The 20,392-nt window shown below is 34.5% G+C and overlaps 1 protein-coding gene across 1 annotated transcript; it reads right to left on the bottom strand.

Annotated features, from left to right (window-relative positions):
* Nucleotides 1-8,669: 8,669 nt before the first annotated feature.
* LOC122078710 (BTB/POZ and TAZ domain-containing protein 1-like) lies at nucleotides 8,670-11,434 on the bottom strand. Its single transcript, XM_042644813.1, has 5 exons — nucleotides 11,120-11,434; nucleotides 10,732-10,865; nucleotides 10,065-10,368; nucleotides 9,654-9,973; nucleotides 8,670-9,100 (listed from the first exon to the last, which is right to left on the bottom strand). The coding sequence occupies exons 1-5, from the start codon at nucleotides 11,294-11,296 to the stop codon at nucleotides 8,926-8,928; spliced, it is 1,110 nt and encodes a 369-aa protein (XP_042500747.1). The 5' UTR covers nucleotides 11,297-11,434; the 3' UTR covers nucleotides 8,670-8,925.
* Between the last annotated feature and the right edge of the window lie 8,958 nt (nucleotides 11,435-20,392).

The raw sequence follows: 20,392 nt of genomic DNA, 5'->3' as shown, positions 1-20,392 counted from the left end.
TGAAAAACCTTGATCCCTTCACTTCTCAAATGTAGATGAAAGCTTCATTTTGTAATTTTTTATTTTTTTGAAGAGGTATCTTTGGGGGAAAGTTAGAGGAATTCATCCTTTTTAGGGTTAAGATTAGGAAACTTTGAGTGATAGCCCGTAGGGTCATTGACTAACAGTCATGGAGGGTTCAAAATTTCTAATCCGTGAATCTCTCTACGTAGTGTTACAAAAATATTAAAAAAAAAAAAAAAAAAAAGGAATCCCTCTACGTAAAGGTAATCCATTGTGGATGTGTGCTATTTGATCAAATATGAGAAGCAATGGCCCAGGGAAGCCGCTCTTAAGTTTCTTATAGAGTTGGTTAAATGTTGTCATTACCCATCAAATGACCATTCAAGTGTATTTACTTAACAACTAACTCTCTCATGGAGCATGGTTTAAAACATTATCTTTATTTAAGTGGTCAATTTAAAAATTTAAGTTACTAGGCATAGAGAACGAGTCAGCATATGAAGCCATCCAAGATTCCAAAATTTACCGATGTGGGATTATTTCGAACAATTTCATTATTGACTCAACTTCCTTGAACACTGACCCCAACACAACCAAAAACAGATTATACGAAAAGAAAGAAACTAATAAACTATTGGTATTTGTTTACATTGTATAGTATAAACTCTGTAATCACCCAACCTATACTCTCTTACTTGGGTTTTTCTACTAATTAACTTGACCCATCCTAGATAGGAAAAGAAGGAACTGCCCCAATCTACAATTCCCCCCCCCCCTTGTGATTGATACATTTTGTTAATCAAGGAACTTGGATTTTCCTTCAAGAATAATGTTTTAAGAAGAAAGAAGTCCTAGTGCTCCCATTGGGATGGTAAAAGAGGAAGACATGAACTTGGCCACCATCACTATATAGTGGTGGATGTGAGTAGTATCTTGTTTCTTCCCACATGCTTTTGACTTGCAGTTGGATGAGTGAATCAAATGTGTGGTTCTCTAAGGAAATTAGTGTGTAGGACTTGCAGTATTGATGAAGCAAGTTGGAGCAATGGTCAAGGTTAATGCTTATACTACATTCTATTTTACTTTTGTTACCCAATGGGTTTTCTCAGCCTAATTTCTTTTGTTTTGATGGTCAATGCATGAACATCTCTTTCTGTTGCTAGTGAATCACATTTGGAACAGGATAGTCTCCCATAATGATTGTTTTGGTGGTTGAGAAGAATCTTAGCTTGTGTTTGGTATGCATTATGGAGCAACAAAAATGGATCAAACAACATTTTTGTGGAAATGGGCTTTTGGCATGTTCTTGACTTTATTCTAGTACTTCATAATAAGAACGTGTACTAAAAAATGACATTTTTTTCACTCCAGGATATACTGTAAATCTATAGTGCATTTTAAGAATGCATATCAAACATAACCTTAGACTGTTCTACCTACTTCCAATTGCCAAGAGGTTTGAGGGGGGGAAAATGAGCCCCGGACGATGTGCATGCGTGTACTAATTGCTAATCAAAACTTGATCATGCTTGGCATTTTATTTGTAGTTCATGTTTTATAAAACCATCCTTCTATCCAAAGCAGTGATGTAACAACCTAATGTTGAGAGTTACATCATACCCCTCTTAGAATATGGTCAAATAATTCACCCACGGAGAGGTTTGAACCAAAATCTTAACGTCATCACTACCCTCTACTAGTTGAAGATCTGAAATGCCCTTCACTGTTCTTTGACACCTATCCTATTACAATGATGGCCATGTTGGTGAAGGATTTTCTCTTTCATCATGACTTAAGGAAAGCTCGTTCTTATTTCAAGCACCATAAAGTCATTTGTTACATTTTAAATCAATCTAATTTCTCCATTTAGGTTTTTATAACGAGCATGTAAGAACCCTTCTTCCATCTAAATGATTCTTCCAAAAAAGAATAGAAGATGCCATTGAAGAAAACATGTTTTGTTCTATCACGGTGATGCAACTGTGATGACGACCTCTCCTTGTCGTTATAGTGAAATTTATTGGAATATAAGTATTGCAGCTGATTTAGATGGATACTCCACAAGTTAGTAGGCAAAAATTTATCTTTTAATTTGACTAAGGGAACAACTTGACATGTGAACATAGAACCTTAGGATCTACTTGTACACAAAAATATCAACCTCATTCAATATACCACTTGGTGACTAATTTTGCCAGGCGAGAGAGAGATTTTGCTAAACCATGAAAAAACCTTGATCCCTTCGCTTCTCAAATGTTAATTCTTTTTTTATTTAAGGTGTCTTTGGGGAAAGGTTAAAGGAATTACAATGATGGCCATGTTGGTGAAGGATTTTCTCTTTCATCATGACTTAAGGAAAGCTCGTTCTTATTTCAAGCACCATAAAGTCATTTGTTACATTTTAAATCAATCTAATTTCTCCATTTAGGTTTTTATAACGAGCATGTAAGAACCCTTCTTCCATCTAAATGATTCTTCCAAAAAAGAATAGAAGATGCCATTGAAGAAAACATGTTTTGTTCTATCACGGTGATGCAACTGTGATGACGACCTCTCCTTGTCGTTATAGTGAAATTTATTGGAATATAAGTATTGCAGCTGATTTAGATGGATACTCCACAAGTTAGTAGGCAAAAAATTATCTTTTAATTTGACTAAGGGAACAACTTGACATGTGAACATAGAACCTTAGGATCTACTTGTACACAAAAATATCAACCTCATTCAATATACCACTTGGTGACTAATTTTGCCAGGCGAGAGAGAGATTTTGCTAAACCATGAAAAAACCTTGATCCCTTCGCTTGTCAAATGTTAATTCTTTTTTTATTTAAGGTGTCTTTGGGGAAAGGTTAAAGGAATTCATCCTTTTTTTAGGGTTGAGATTAGAAAAAGCTAGAGTGATACTCCATACAGACTACAGTCATTTTGACCATCAGAGACAATAAGCATGAAGGGGGGCAAAATTTCTAATAAGTGAATCTCTCTACGCAGACGTAAATGTGGATCTGTTATTTGGTCAAATATGAGAAGCAAGTGTGGGGTGAAACAGGGTCGGGTTGGGTCGGGTTTCTCAAAACCTTAACCCAACCCTAGGTCCCAAAACTCAACCCAATCCTACTAGGTTCATACTCAGGCCCAACCTTACAGGGTTCAGGGTTGGGTCGTGTTGACCCTAACTAAATTTCTTAGTGGAATCATATTTCGATAAGTACGATTCAATTCCGATTTCAATTCCAATTCCAATTATAATTCTTCAAACCACTCCTCCACCTTCAAACTCTGAAAAACATTGATCGTAACTGACCCCCCGCCCCCTAAATTTCTCAAAGTGCTGGCATGTGCTAAGAGTCTAAAGAGAAAGGGTCCCTTCTACTAATGAAGTTCTCTTGTCGGTTTTTCAAAACCTTAGGAAAGTTTCCTTGTACTGTTGTAGTTACTTCTTCATTCATACAACAGGATGCAATGACATTATGGTCTGAGTTAAATCTTGGCCCCAATGGAAGTCCATGTGCCAAAATATTAGGCAAGTGGAGTTGTTTCCTATCAATATGTGCAATGTTTTAATGTAAAAAAAAAAAAAAAAAACATTTTGAATTCTAAATTTCAATAATTCCATTTACTGCAATAGAGAACTCAAAAAGTGAATGCAAATTCCAATGTAAGAGAGAAACAGGACTTGTTCTTCAGAGATGGGTTTTCCCTTTGGCTATGTGCTCTCTCTTTTGGCTATATTGTTCTCTATCATATTCTTGTTACACAAGAAACTCCCTTGGCAAGGAGAGACACCTGAATTCTACGAAGCACAACAATAATCAGGGTTGGACTCGGGGCGGGTTAGAGTCGGGCTGGGTTTTCTATGCCTCAAACCAAGCCCGGCCCAACCCCACACAAGGTTGGGTCAGGTTGGTCCGGGTTGGCCCACATAGTCGGGTTAAACAAGGTTCGGGCTCAAGGCGGGTTCAGATCATCAGGGCTAAACTTACACCCCTTCAAACAATCGCCCAGAAAAGCCGCTCTTAAGTTTCTTATTAAGTTGGTTAAAGGTTTTCATTATCCATTTTAGGAGTCAAATGACCATTCAACTGTATTTAATTAACTATGAACTCTGTCGAAGAGCATGGATTGCAAACATAATCTTTCTAGAAGTGGTAACTCAAAAATTTAAGTCGTTAGGTGAAGAGAACCAATTGATATATAGGTATATGAAATTATCCAAGATCTCAGAGTTAGCCAATGTGAGATTATTTCCAACAATTTCATTGTTGATTCCACTTCATTACTTGAACAATGACCCCTCAACACAAAACAAAAAAGAACAGATTATACTGGAAGAAAAAACTAATAAATCATTGGTGTTTACATTGTAAAGTATAAACTCTGTATTCACCCAACCTATAGGGTTTTTCTACTAACTTGACCCATCCTAACTAGGAAAAGAAAGAACTAAACCCAAATCTACAAATTTTGTTTTGCTTTTATTATCTTGTGATCGATACAAGTCACAAGATAAAAGGAAGCAAATGTGTATCAATCACAAGATAAATAAATAAATAATTGATACATTTTGCTAATTAAGGAAGTAGTTTTCCTTAAAGAATAATGTTTTTAAGGGGAAATAATTCATCTTCACCGTCCATGGCTCCTCCGTTGATGTTGTTGTCTTGTTTGTTCCCATTGCTTTCTCAAAATCAGCAAGGACCGATTCCATCCCCATTTCCGTATTTTAAAACCTTGGTGATAGCTAGCAAACTAGTCTTTAGCAATTTTAGCTTTCACCATGTGTTTCAGGTTTTCTCAATGTAATTTCTGTTGCTTTGATGGTCAATGCATGCACATCTCTTTCTGTTGCTTGTGAATCACATTTAGACTAGGATGGTCTCCCATGACGATTGTTTTTGTTGTTGAGAAGAATCTTAGCTTGTGTTAGGTATGCATTCTTAGAATGCATTATGGATCTAGAGTGCATTATGAAGCTATAAAAATGTATCAAACAACATTTTTTGTCCGAATAGGCTTTCGGCTGACTTTATTCTGGAAATTCATAATGAGAATGTGTACTAAACAACATTTTTGTTGCTCCAAAGTATATTGTAAATCCATAATGCATTCTAAACATAGCTTTAGGCTGCTCTGCTTCCCTCCGACTGCCAGGAGGTATAAGAGACAAAATGAGCCACAGTCGATGTGCATGCATGTACTAGTTACTAATCAGAACCTATTCATGCTAAGCATTTTATTTCTAATTCATGTTTTATAGAACCATCCTTCCATCCAAAGTAATGTGATGTAACAACCTAATGTTAAGCGTTACGTTAGAGCCATCTTAGAATACAGTTAAATAATTCACCCCGTGAAGGGTTGACACAGAATTCTACCATCATCAATACTTTTTCATACTAGTTGAAGGTCTGAAATGCCCTTCATTGTTCTCAATTGGACACATTTCTCTTTCACCGCTCCTTCAATGTGGCTTAAGGAAAACTCAGATCTATTTCAAACACCATGAAGTCATTTGTTAAATTTTAAATCAATGTGGTTTCTTTATTTAGCATTTTTAGTATTTTTAAAATTATTTGTAATTTCAATTCTTTAATTATAGGGCTGAACAATAGAGACCTTTTAAGAAATAATAGGGAGAGTTGTAATATTGTATACATAGTAGGTCATTTAGTTGAGAGGAACGATCAAATTAGACCTTTCACATTTTCAAGGACCTCTAATTAATCTAAAGGGAGAATGCTACATCATCTTTGTCCAGGAAGAAAAAACTGTTGGATGTGAGTATAGTTTCCTATATGATATGCATGTAAGAACCCTTCTTCCATCTAAATGATTCATCAAAGAAAGAAAGAAGTTGGCGTTGAAGAAAACATGTTCTGTTCTATCAGAGTGATGCCACCGTGATAGTGACAGCCTCTCCTTATTGTTGTTGTGAAATTTTTGGAATATAAGTATTGTAGCTTATTGAGATGGCTACTCAGAAGGCTAGTAGGGAGAAAAATACTTTTTTTTTTATTTAACAAGGCATTTACTTGACATATGAGCAGAAGACCTTAGGATCTACTTATACAAACAGAGAGAGAGAGAGAGATTTTGATGAACCATGAAAAACCTTGATCCCTTTACTTCTCAAATGTAGATGAAAGCTTCGTTTTACAATTTTTTTTTTTTTTTTTTTTTTTTTTTTTTTTTTTTTGGGAGGTGTCTTTGGGGAAAAGTTAAGAGGAATTCATCTTTTCTAGGGATAATATTAGGAGAAGCTTGAGTGAGAGTCCATAGAGTCATTGACTGTAACAGGCATGGAGGGTTCAAAATTTCTAATCCGTGAATCTCTCTACGTAGTGTTACAAAAAGAAAAGAAAAAAAAAAAAAGGAATCTCTCTACATAAAAGTAAACCATTGTGGATGTGTATTATTTGGTCAAATATGAGAAGCAATGGCCCAGGGAAGCCACTCTTAAGTTTCTTATAGAGTTGGTTAAATGTTGTCATTACCCATTTTAGGAGTCAAATGACCATTCAAGCGTACTTAGTTAACAACTAACTCCCTCGTGGAGCATGGATTAGAAACATTATCTTTAGTTAAGTGGTCAATTCAAAAATTTAAATTACTAGGCATAGAGAATGAGTCAGTATATGAAACCATCCAAGATTCCAAAATTAACCAATGTGGGATTATTTCGAACAAATTCATTATTGATTCCACTTCGTTGAACAATGACCCCCAACAGAACCAAAACAAATTATACTAAAAAAAAGAAACTAATAAACCATTGGTGTTTGTTTACATTGTAAAAGTAAAAACTCTGTACTCACCCAACCTATACTCACTCTCTTGAGTTTTTCTACTAATTAACTTGAACCATCCTAGCTAGGAAAAGAAGGAAATGCCCCAATCTACAATTTTTTAATTTTAATTTTAATTTTTTATTTTTTTTGTGATTGATACATTTTGTTAATCAAGGAACTTGGATTTCCTTCAAGAATAATGTTTTAAGAAGAAAGAAGTCCTAGTGCTCCCATTGGGATGGTAAAAGACAAGGAAGACATGACTTTGGCCACTATCACTGTATAGTGGTGGATGTGAGTAGCATCTTGTTTCTTCCCACATGCTTTTGACTTGCAGTTGGATGAGTGAATCAAATGTGTGGTTCTCTAAGGAAATTAATGTGTGGGACTTGCAGTATTGATAAAGCAAGTTGGAGCAATGGTCAAGGTTAATGCTCATACTCCATTCTTTTTTACTTTTGTTACCGTATGGGTTTTCTGAGTCTAATTTCTCTTGTTTTGATGGTCAATGCATGAACATCTATTTATGTTGCTTGTGAATAACATTTACGCCAAGATCGTCTCCCATGACGATTGTTTTGGTTGTTGATGAGAAGAATCTTAGCTTGTATTTGGTATGCATTCTTAGAATGTATTATGGAGTGATAAGAATGGATCAAACAACATTTTTTGTCAAGATGGGCTTTTGGCATATTCTTGATTTTTTTTTTCTAGAAATTAATAATAAAAACATGTACTAAACAACATTTTTGTGGCTCCAGAAAACATTGTAAACCCATAATGCGTTTTGAGAATGTGCATACCAAACATAGCCTTAGACTATTGCACCTACCTCCAACTACCAAGAGGTTTGAGAGACAAAAATGAGCCCCGACGATGTGCATGCATGTACTAATTACTAATCAAAACCTGATCATCCTTGTCATTTTATTTCTAGTTCATGTTTAATTGAACCAGCCTTCCATCCAAAGTAATGTGATGTAAAAGCCTAATGTTGAAAGTTACATCAGACCCCTCTTAATTGAGTTCTTTAATTATGGGACTGAACTATAAAGACCATTGAAGAAATAACAGGGAGAACAATATACATAGTAGGTCATTTAGTTGAGATGGACAATCAAATTATTTAGACCTTTCACATATTCAAGGAGCTCTAATTGATCTAAAGCGAGAATGCTACATCATATTTGTCCAAGAAGTAAAAATTGTTGGATGTAAGTATAGGTTCCTATAATGAGCGTGTAAGAACCCTTCTTCCATCTAAATGATTCTTCAAAGAAAGAATAGAAGATGCCATTAAAGAAAACATGTTTTGTTCTATCAAGGTGATGCCACTGTAACAATGACGTCCTCTCCTTGTCGTTATAGTGAAATTATTCGAATATAAGTATTGCAGTTTATTAAGTCGAAAACTCACTCCCCAGACTAATAGGGAAAAAATATTTTTTAATTTGACTGAGGCAACCAACTTGACATGTGAGCAAAGAAACTTAAGGATCTACTTGTACACAAAAAATTCAATCTCATTTAACATACCATGAGGTGGCTATTTATGCAGATGTAAAACCATCGTGGATGTGTTATTTAGTCAAATATGCATGAAAAACAAGCTCTTAAGTTTCTTATCGAGTTGGTTAAAGGTTGTCATTATCCAAACTCTCCCAAAGAGGATGGATTGCAAAGATAATCTTTCTAGAAGTGGTCAACTCAAAAATTTAAGCTATTAGGTGAAGAGAACCAATTGATATAGGTATATGAAATCATTCAAGATCTCAGAGTTAGCCGATGTAAAATTATTTCCAACAATTTCATTGTTGATTCCACTTCATTACTTCAACAATGATCCCTCAACACAAAACAAAAATGAAGAGATTATACCGAAAGAAAGAAACTAATAAATCAATGGTGTTTACATTGTACAGTATAAACTCTGTATTCACCCAACCTATAGGGTTTTTCTACTATCTAACTTGACCCATCCTAACTAGGAAAAGAGAAGAAGTAAACCCCAATCTACATTTGTATCAATCACAAGATTAAAAGAAAAAAAAAATTTTTTTGATACAATTTGCTTATTAAGGAACTGGATTTTCCTTAAAGAATAATGTTTTTAAGGGGGAAGAATTCATCTTCACCGTCCATGGCTCCTCCGTTGATGTTGTTGTCTTGTTTGTTCCCATTGCTTTCTCATTGGCAAGGGCAACGACAAGGAAGACATGACTCTGGCCATCTTCACTTTCCTCACAAGTAGTCTCCACCTTGCATCATCACCTTTTTTCACTGATTGCGTTTTCAGCTTGAATTGCCTGTCAACACAAAATCCAAACAAACGTTATTATCACCTTTTCTGGATCTGACTAGAAACAGAGAAAGCATAGGACGGTCAGGAGTAGAGGCATGGAGCGAAGGAAGATGGAGATAGACAAACCTGCTTCAAAAATCAAAATAAGATCGAAATCAATCGTGATCGATCTTGATTTCGACCACTCTAAAGCGACCGATTCTAAGGCTTTTTGGACTAATTCTAACCAATTTCGTCCATGTGGAATTTCAATAGGATTTATGGGACTGGACTGTTGGATTTTCAGTTCTGAAGCTCAATTCTAGGATTTTTTGGACTAATTTTGATCGATTCCAATCCAGATCGATCTAAATCGAGGAAAATTAAATTGAGAGTGACCTTCCATTAAAGAATAAAAAATAAAATTTGATTAAGCGTCTAGGTTCCCGGAGAATTTTTTTTAGAACAATTTATTTTGCAAGAATGCAAGATCAATTGGAATTATCAAACCCATTCCACTCTCAAATATTCCTTCCAAAATGAAAAAAATAGAATCATTTTCGGTAGGTCTTACTCACCGGCAAAGAGGGACCTTGCAGGAATCCAATTGGTCGCACTCGCAGATCGAGGAGTGGAGACGGAAGAGCTGCCACATCCGCTTGCATCGGCTGCAGCCCCCGTCAACCCTCTTACTACACGTTGCAAAATGCCGAATCAGGAGTTGCAGGCCCTGACACGTGGAGAACTTATTACATGGTCCGTCCCTGCTCGGCTCCTTGTCGTAGGGTCCCACACTCGTACACCCTTCCGTGCATATGTGCTCTAGGCACTCCATCGCTTCGCTGAGCTGCAGATACAGACTCTGCGCTTCCCTCTCCTTTCTCCTTCGCTTCTTCGCCTGTAATTTCCATTTCCCATTGTTCATTCGTTAGTAATTATTTTACAGGATCGGAGAGATTGAATAATTGATTTGAATTCTCGTTACTCACCGATTCGGCATCATCGAGGAATTGAAGGATCTCGAGCTCGAGCCAGGGGTCGTGACCCTGCAAGAACCTCCAACCTTCGCTCTCCTCGACGCCCTTGAAGTCTTTGGAAAGCAGCTTCATGCATTTGACGTAAAGATCCGGCGCGTCACAGAGCCTTGCCAGTTGAAGCATGTCCACTACGTTGTCTGTGTTCAAACGAGCAGCTAATCCTCTAGTGCATCTCTGCTTGAGCTTGCGTATCGAGTAGACGTGAGACAGTGTTAGTAGATGGATCCCGTAATTGTCCAAATCATCCTCCGAGCATCTGCAGTAATGTCATGCCAGATCCATTTCGTCATTTCGTTATAGAGTAAGTAGAATCGAATTTATCTGGGGGAGGATATTTCTCCGAATTTAATTTTAATAAATATGGAGATCGAAAGAAGATTTCTAATAAGAACATCAAAAACAGAAGATCATTAAAAAAAAAATCTTGTTTCTTAAGAGAAAAAAGAAGGATGTAATATTCCAATTTTCCTATTCAAGGTTTCGAACCAGAGAATAGATTTTAATTTTCTCATGAATGACTGGAACAAAGCATAGATCACTCCTCTCGGCGGAAACAGAGAAATGAGGTAACAATTATTAAAGCTTCCAAGTAAGGACATTAGAGAACCGGATGTCTGACCTGGAAGAATAGAGATATCGGACAAACGCGAGCACCGCATCGCTAGGAACGCCAAGAATTGGGACGATCTTCTCGTTGTTCCGACCTTTTCGGGGCCGATCTAAGATATTCTCCAATACAGATGAAACCGAAGCCTAAAATTTCACATCAAAAATTGAAAAACGAATGAAAATCAGTCATTTGTCATCAATTATCAATCATCAATTCACAACACAATTATCACTATCTCTCTGCGAAACAATTGCTATGAAGAAACGAATTAGTTCTCTCCCATTCAATTCTAAAATTCAGAACTTAATTCTCTCCGATTTCAAAAGAGAAAATGCTTAATTTCTGATTCTATGTTTTCAAATTGAACTTAGATAAGGTATTCTGAGAATGAACGCACCAGAACGCTAGCGTGCATCGGAATTCTTAATCCGCCGGAAGTAAGAATCCGAACATCGCCTTCTGAAACAGAAACTTCTTCCTTTCCGGCCGACATCGCACAATAATAACCTAAAGATGAAGAGTAAGATGCCGGAAACTTGATCGGAGAGACTGTCATCGTTTGGCCGTCTTCCATTAACAGATCACAGAGAATCCAGACGAGACGAGACGAGACGAGACGAGAAAAGATGAGAAGAGACGAGGAAGAGTTTCCTTCTTCAGTAGTTCTTAAGTTCTTCGAATGTGTTGATTTGTGTGAAGCTTTCACGAATGTCTCCCATTTATAGACAGTCAATAAAGCGAAGGACAAGGTAAAAATAGAAGGTCAGCAAGAAATGATTTTTAACGGAACGGGAAAGAAGAACGTTTGTTTACTGTTCATTTGAGAAGCAGGGGAGGGGGATGGGGATCTTCCGTTACAGATAACAGCTGTAATTTGACGTCAGAGACGCGTCCATTTAAGAAGACAGATTCGTCTTCGAAAGATATTACGGGAGTTTGATTTTTGTGTGAACACACGTGGCACCTTGTCAGCGGTGGATATACTTAACACTTAGGTGGCTTTTTAATTTTTATAAATTAATTTTGTAGAATTTTTATTTTTAATTTTATATAAAAACGATTTTCTAAGTTGGAACAAACGTGGAACTCTCGTCCTCGTTCTAAATTCTAATCCTTTCCAGCTGTATATCAGGAAACGACAGATCGTTGTCCTGTCAACTTCTGGATCAGATCGGACCGACACAGGTGGAACCGACCAGCGAGCCGGAGGCTAACTATTACGACCAAAGTGATTGGATCCGTACTTTGTAGTGGTTCACCCAAAGACGAACCGAACCGGCACGTTCTTACACTTTATAGATAATCCTTTTATCCGAAAAATATTTTAATTAGATTTATTAAATCTAGAACAACACAGCTGGGAACACGTCAGTTTGCTTTCATGATCAAAGTCAAAAAGATATCACCAGCTCATAAATTTGCTTTATCCCAATAGATGAGGTCAGCTACTTAGATTCGAACAAAAAAAAAAATTACAACAATAACAATTCAACAATAAATTTTACAAAAAAAATAAGATATTTTTTTTTGAAGTCGGGTTGTAATCTATGTGATGTATGTTAGCATGTTTATAATAATTTTTTCTCTTTCCTTTTTTGAGATAACCCTCTATCTCTCATGTATGATGTTGTTTCATCCCATACTCCCATTGGTGCTACCCAGTAGCATGCAACACGTGGGTGGTGTGTCTATCTCTCTCTCATATATTTCTTATGCACAGAAGAAATGATGAAATGATGAAAAGAAAACTATGACGAAAAAAGAATAATTAAGCAAAGGGTTGACTCAAGAAACAATGATGGTAAAAACATTCGAAGAACTACTGTAAAATTGAGATATGTCAGATAATGAGTAGGAGCTAAGGTGATGTATTAATTTCAAACGATGTTTCCAGATGCCCATTTAATCGAAACCATTTATCAATTGATTTAGATTTGGGATATTAAAATCGTTTAATAAATAGTTTGATTTTTAATTTTATATCTCAGATTAACCAAATCGGACCGAACCAAACCAGTTAACCCGAACTAAACAAATTTAAACACTCAATCCAATCATGGTAGACCCACCTAGAAGAGGACATATTACATATGGAAAGTTGAAATGAACGGATGAGAATAGAAATCAGACAGCCAATCAAGAGGATCAAATCAAGCTGTCCAATTTATAAACAATGAACCATTTAAGGAATCAAGTGGCTGCCGCGAGAAATAAAATAGACAGCAAAAAGGAGGAGAGGCCCCACCAACTTGATTTCTCGATCGCTCATTTAGTATTTGCTTTTGTGATCGATAATTTGGTGGAACAAAAGTCAAATATACAGGATGTAGGCCTTCCCCATATATCTTTGTCCATTCTTTGATTGAGGAGTGATAAATATCTTATGGTGGCATTTGCTGTTACGAAAAAATTAGTAAGGAATTGAGTGTTGAAGGTTAAGAAAGTTGAAACGATTCCAAGACTTTCATAGCCATTAATTTGATCTTTGGATCTTGGAGATACTGACATCATTGAGAGTGAGTGGGATTGAGATCCATATTCAATGATCAAGAACACCTTAAGTTACGTTTGAACGTCTTAGATTGCGTGTCTGCGAGTTCCTGATCCTTGAATGTGAGAGTGAGTGATTACGACTTTACTTTTAAAACTCCAAATCTAATATCTCCAAGTTGGTAACTTGTTGTCTAACCTATCCCCCTCACTACAACTTTCGCTTCTAAACGCCAAAGCTGTGACAAGTTTGAAAACAACTTTCACCAACTATCTTAGCTCAAAGGAGAATTTAAGGGGTTTACAATGAATTGTTCTTTTCTATTGTTCTAGGAGTCTCAAACAAAACTCAATTCAATTCAGTCTTGTCATAATAGAAATAGGGTCAGCTGTATAAATCTATTTTTTTCAATCAATTCTATTGAAAATCATATATTTTTTAGTAGTTATACTTAAGGGTTTTGGTTGGTTTGATTTTGATGTAAATAGTTCAGTTTAGTTTGATGCATGATTTTTCAAGTAAAATCAAAACGGAATTTTTTAATAAAAGGTTTCAATGGTCTCAGTTTAAACGATTTGGTTTGATTTTATTAGATTTATTTTTTATTCAAATGAATATTTTTTTTTTATTAAAATATATGTAAATATAACACGGGGATGTTTAGTGTTCTTCATTGTTTTCAGTGAAAGTTGAATAGTTCTCATTCAACCTTAGTATGACCCAGTCCATGCAGTTGTGGGGTCAGTATGAACCCACGGGACTTGTCATGCTGAAAACCTGGATACCCATCATTAGCAGAAATATATATCATACTATCATACTATTATATAAAAGTACGTATTTCTTGTCTTTGGTATAATTTTTGAAAATGACAAAAAAACCATTTACATCTATAAAAAAAAATTCTCAAATGATCAAAAAACACCGAAAAAAATCCCCAAATGACCAAAAACCCCTCAAAATGGAATATGAAACAAATATCATAATAAATTCTCTATAATTCTTCTCTCTCTCTCTCTCTCTCTCTCTCTCGCTAAACGTAGAGGAGAAAGGGGGAGAGTGGAGTATTAAAAAAGCATATAATTATAATTATTACGTATTAAAAAGGCATATAATTATAAATCCTAAACACACTCATCCTCTCACCCCCCAAAAATGGAAGATAAATCAAATAATAATAATAATAAACTCTATAATTCTCACTCTCTCCCACTCTAAACGTGGAGGAGAAATGGGAAGAGTGGAGTATTAAAAAGGCATATAATTATAATTATTATTAAGTATTAAAAAGGCATATAATTATAAACCCTAAACCCACTCATCCTCTCACCCTCAAAAATGGAAGATAAATCAAATAATAATAATAAACTCTATAATTCCCACTCTCTCCCACTCTAAACATGGAGGAGAAAAGGGAAGAGTGGAGTATTAAAAAGGCATATAATTATAATTATTATTAAGTATTAAAAAGGCATAAAATTATAAACCCAAAACCCACTCATCATCTCACCCCTCAAAATGGTAAAATAAATAATAATAATAAATTATATAAGTCTTACTCTGTCTCTCTCTCTCTAAACGTGGAGGAGAAAGAGGGAGAGTGGAAAGAGAAATAGAGAGAATTATAGAGAATGAGGATGGAATGAACAATTATGGAGAGAGATATACCAACAAAAAAATTAATAATAATAAACTCTCCATAATTCTCTATTTCTCTCTCTTTCTAAACGTGTAGGAGAAAGGAGAGAGTAATAATTAATTATAATTATTAATTAATTAAATACTAAAAATGATTAAAAAAAAGCATATAATATTCCTCCTTAAATCTCTCTCTCTCTCTCTCTCTCTCTCTCTCTCTCTCTCTCTCTCTCTCTCTCTCTCTCTCTCTCTCTCTCTCATCCTCTTTGAAAGAAAAAAAACGTGGAGCACAATGGAGGGAGTTTCTGCATAGAGAGAATTATAAATAATTATAGAAATATTAAAAAGGTAAATATAGAGAGATATACCATAAAAATAAAAAAAAAACGCTCATAAAATCTTTCATTCCATCCCTTACAAAATCTAAACGTGGAAGAAATGGGTATTTTCTCTCTATAATTCTCTTACTCTCACTCTCTCTCTAAACATGGAGGAGAAATGGGTGTCATTAATTATAATTATTGCATATTAAATGAATAAAAAAAATAGGCACAAAATTATGGAGAGATTTATTGCATAAAAACGGTATCTTTCAATGATCTTTCATCGACTTTAAAGGTTTTTACTGTATGGAATTCTTCCTTATATATACCACAGATAAGACAAAAAAATCAACTACAATATCTCAGGATTTTTCAATTTTTTGTCTCTTACAACAATAGCTCAAAATATTTGCACTCAATCTTTCTCTTATCCTATTTATTAGTAAAGAAATGCTTCCCTCTCATTCATTAGGAAATAGAATCTCTCTCCCCCAATGTATTTATTAATTTTTTGAAACATTTCTTATTTTATTTATTAATAAATAAAATATTCCCTCTTGTCTCCCCTTTATTAGAAAGCAAAATCAGAAATTTTTTTCTCTCTCACACATAGGGGTGTCAATTCCTAAACCGAACCGGTAAAACCGGCCGGACCGAACCGATAACAACTCGGACCGAACCGAACCGAACCGAAGCCTTATTGGTTCGGTTCGGTTTCGAGTATTGTAACCCCAAAACCAAACCGAACCGCACCGAAAACCGGATGAACCCGAAACCAAACCGAAATCGGCTCAAAACCCAGACCGAAACCGAAACCAAACCAGTAAGAAACCGAAACACTCCAAAATTCATTAAAAAAATCAAAATTTGAATAGTTTTGTATACATTTGTATGGAAAATCGAATCCAAACTAGACCAAAACAAAAATCAACCCGGTTACAAATCGATTTAAGAAATCGAAGTTCAACAATTCATCATTTGGTTGTTTCCTAATGGCTCCATACCGATTTAAAAAACCGATCCAAACCGAAATGAACCTAATAAATCCAAACCGGTACCAACCCGAACCCAAACTGCACCGAAGCCGACACCGGACCGAAACCGATAAATCCTTAATGGGTCGATTTCGATCACTTCCAAACTCACACCGAAACCGGTGGAACCGGACCGAAACCACACCAACCCGGACCGTTGACACCCCTACTCACACATGTTCCTATCTCTACCCATCAGAAAGCAAAACCAGAAATATTTTTTTCTCTCTCTCACACACGTTCCTATCTCTACCCAACATCCGTTATTTCTCTCTCTCTCTCTCTCTCATACACGTTCCCAATCTTTCTCTTATCCTATTTATTAGTAAAGAAATTCTTCCCTCTTCTCTCTCCTTCATTAGGAAATAAAATCTTCCCTCTTCTCTCCCCTTTATTAGGTAACAAAATCAAAGAGTTGTGTCACCTCTTTGGTCTTCTCTCCCAAAGCCCACAATCTACTCTAAGAGAGCTCCAAGAGCTCCCTTTCTCTATTATTTCTTTGGCTCCAAGTAAGCTATTGCAAGGTTTCTTATACACTTTTTTAGCTTTTTCTTTTCCCATCCAATGATTTAATTTAAGGTATTCATCTTCGCTCATTGATCCTATAATGCACTTCTTATCTTCTAAAATTTGTTTGCTTGTTTGTTTTTTTTTTTTCTTTTAATCCATACTTTTTAAATGTTCGATTTTCTTCGTTCATTTATGGGTTTATCGTATCTAATGTTGGGTTAATCCTCTAACTTGTCTCAAGTATGAAAGGACCTTTGGACTTCATAATCCTCGATCGGTTGAAGAAGTCTTTAAAGATTTCAGATGAAGGCACGCTGGGACAATCAAGGCTCTCACCACTGGTTGGGTTTTGTTTCGTTGCTTCTCTCATTCTTATTTTGAGGATTTTTTGCTTCATTGGTTTTAATGTTTATGTTGTTGTTTTTCTTTTGTAGATGTTGAGAAATTCTTTCAATAATGTGATCCTCGTGAGTTCTGTTTCTTATATGGAATTGGCGGTGTTTTGGTTTTAAAAAAGTAATAGTGACTACGGTATTAATTTGGTTTATGGATACTGTTAAATTATATATTTTGAGTATTTGAGGGTTGCAATTACTAAGGTTTCACTTTAGAGTTGGTTGGATCTCAGATTCAGAGATATCTCCAATTCTATCCCTTATTTTATTTTCATGCAATCCGATCAACTCTTACTTCTCTTTGAGTCATAAGTTCCCAACAACCACCGCTTAATTGGAGATTCAATTGAGCACGTAGGACTTACATTAGATGTTCTAATAATTTTTAATGGACAAACTTTTTATACTGGATGCATGTGATTGTCTTTAGATCTGTCTTAAAAAAGAAATAGCTAAAAAGGGATTCCTTCAACATTGGATATCTGTAACAAAGTGACCCAAAATTGTCAAGTAAAAGAATCTATGAATAAAATAGTTGAAACTATTAAGCAAACCATTAATACCAAGAATTAATATGTTCTACAAGTTTTTCAATCATGTTCAATTGATTTTCTATTTTTGTGATATGCTCTCTTACATGAAAGCATTACATTGTTGTTTTTATGAACCTTATAAGAAAATCATTTTTGATTACACAATGATGAAATTGATTATTGTGATTGTATTATCGTTAATAAGCTTCTGAACTCTAGATTTCTCTGGTTGTAACCAAGGCTATAGAAAGAGTTTAAAATGAAAGTGCATCAATGTCGTTTCCTCTTCAGAGACTTCAAGATTGTTTTCATCCACATTCAAGGTTCCTAAACTAAAGAACCCATCCTCGATAGCTTGTAACTAAATCTCTTAGAGAGAAAGATAGAGAGACATTTTACTAAAGAGATGTCTCTTTCTTACCATTGATTGTCTAAAAATATGTTGTAATTGTCTATCATTATTTGAAATTTAATAGTCATCTTAAATTATTAATTGCTTCAATGGATATCATATATGATAGAAATACATCTTTATATATATATATATATATATATGTGTGTGTGTGTGTGTGTGTGTGTGTGTGTGTAAATTTAACATTGAATTGTATTGTTTATTGTTATATGTTTGTCTTTTAAGGTTATAATGGTTTATATGTTTTAATTTTTTCTTCAAAAGATTTGAATGTCTTTTATAATTTTTAGTGGAACTGCTTTATTCTTACCACAATTATTTATTCTAATCATGATTGACTTAACTTGCTATGTTATATTAACCCATTTTAAATGGTTTATTGTCACTTTAAATAGTTTAATTCGGTTAAATTCGTTTAATTAAACAATCTCATTGTTTCGGAGTTTCGATTTGGTTTTGATATCCTTAATGTAGAGGACTGATACGATGTGTAACAATATCATAGGTACCCTAAAACGATAATGCTATCTGGTAGTGGTATATTAGTATGTATTATTCAAAATGACAAGGTAAAACCATCCAATACGATCCTTATCAACCAATACGCATTGATATTGGCTGGAAATGATTATGAAGCCGTGATTTAAATCTTTGAGTCTTGAGCTATGCATATCTTTCTTCACCACTTTTTTATAATCAATATAGATCTACGTTCGACGCTTTTAGTTCTTTCAATTTGGATCAAATCACTCTTTCATACTGGAGTATTCAAAGATCTTTGTAACATATTCATACCACCTCAAGGAAATTTCTCGCAACTTTCTTGTATCCAAGATACTCCAAATTTATCTTTAATTTGTTCTTTCCTTATTTAATTTTTTCAAGTTTACTATTCATCAATCTCAACATCCCTTTTTCAGTTACATTAAATTTGTTTTAAGATTCTCATCCAATCACTTATAAAGCAATAAATCAAAAAATTCAATTATATAATATTATCACCCAGACCTAGAGACTAATTAATGGGGTGGCAGATTACATATTTGATTATGTTATTAATAAAGTATAATTAGGATCAAGTTCTTTTCATCCATGATAAAGAAAGAACCTCTTAAGCCACGACATTTGAGTGTTAGATTGAACTGAAAAGAGATACTTTCGACCACATACAATAAGAGGTGAAATTTTACTAATCATACAATCAGAGAGATCTTATTGGTATAAAATTCCTTCATATAATTATTCAATTACTATTCTAATCTACAAATTCAAAGTGCCTAACTGCTTGAAAAAAAAACAACTCTTCCTATCTTTCTTACTTTTTCTTTATTATTTATATATTAATTTATTTATTTGGTACAAGACAAGACCCTTCTAAGATAGGTAGGTACATGAATTTTATTTTTTTTTAAATGGGGTAGGTACACTTGGTCATATTTTCTCCATGTTACACATGCGTGACAGACATATGTGAGCACATTTATTAGGATAACAGCCATGTATGAGATATACTAATATATATTTTTTTGGTAGAAATGAGATATACTAATATAGGTCCAAATAGAAAATGTTAATTAGAACTCTCAAGGACAAGCTAGTGGGCACACAACCCTATGCTACATATAAGTATAAATTAGCTCATATTTTATTTTCAGAATGAGCAGTGCTGATCCCAATATCTTGTGGGTATGGTATGGAATCCCAAACACATACTTTCCTAGTTAGATGCTCTTGCTCTAACTATATGCATGTAAGTAAGTACATTATTCTCATCCAAGAGAGAAGGAAAAAAAAAAGGCAAGCATATTATCACTATTATTTTATTATTATTTTTTTTAGATGTTTCTTCGAAAGCTTAATACAATAGGGTCGGATGGCTTTGTTTACCCCAGCTTGACGAATCACATCCCTTTGCAATTTTTTGTGTTATGCACTCCTTATCGTTCTCGTTCAGTATTTGCAATGACTAGGAAACTACTAGTTAAAATATTATTAGGTTAATTCATAAAGACAAATGTGATTAACTAGTTATTACTGTTATCATATTTTGGAGGAAAATTAATTTTTTCATACAAAAAAAAAATTATATATATATATATCATTACACTCTTAAAACTAATAATCTATGTAGAAGAATTTTATTTATAATAAAAAAGCTTTGGTCTTCCCACAAAAAAAAATAATAATAATAAATATGCATCTAATTTTGTTTCTAAAAAATTACTAAGTGATTATTCTTTTTAAAAATAATTATAAGATGGTGTATTGTACTCCCTTATCTAATATATTTATAAATGAAAAGCATATTTTATTTGTATTTTGATGTATCAATTC

The sequence above is a fragment of the Macadamia integrifolia genome, chromosome 5 (assembly GCF_013358625.1).
Source record: "Macadamia integrifolia cultivar HAES 741 chromosome 5, SCU_Mint_v3, whole genome shotgun sequence".
Classification (NCBI taxonomy): domain Eukaryota; kingdom Viridiplantae; phylum Streptophyta; class Magnoliopsida; order Proteales; family Proteaceae; genus Macadamia; species Macadamia integrifolia.
This window is presented reverse-complemented; position numbering and strand designations above follow the sequence as displayed.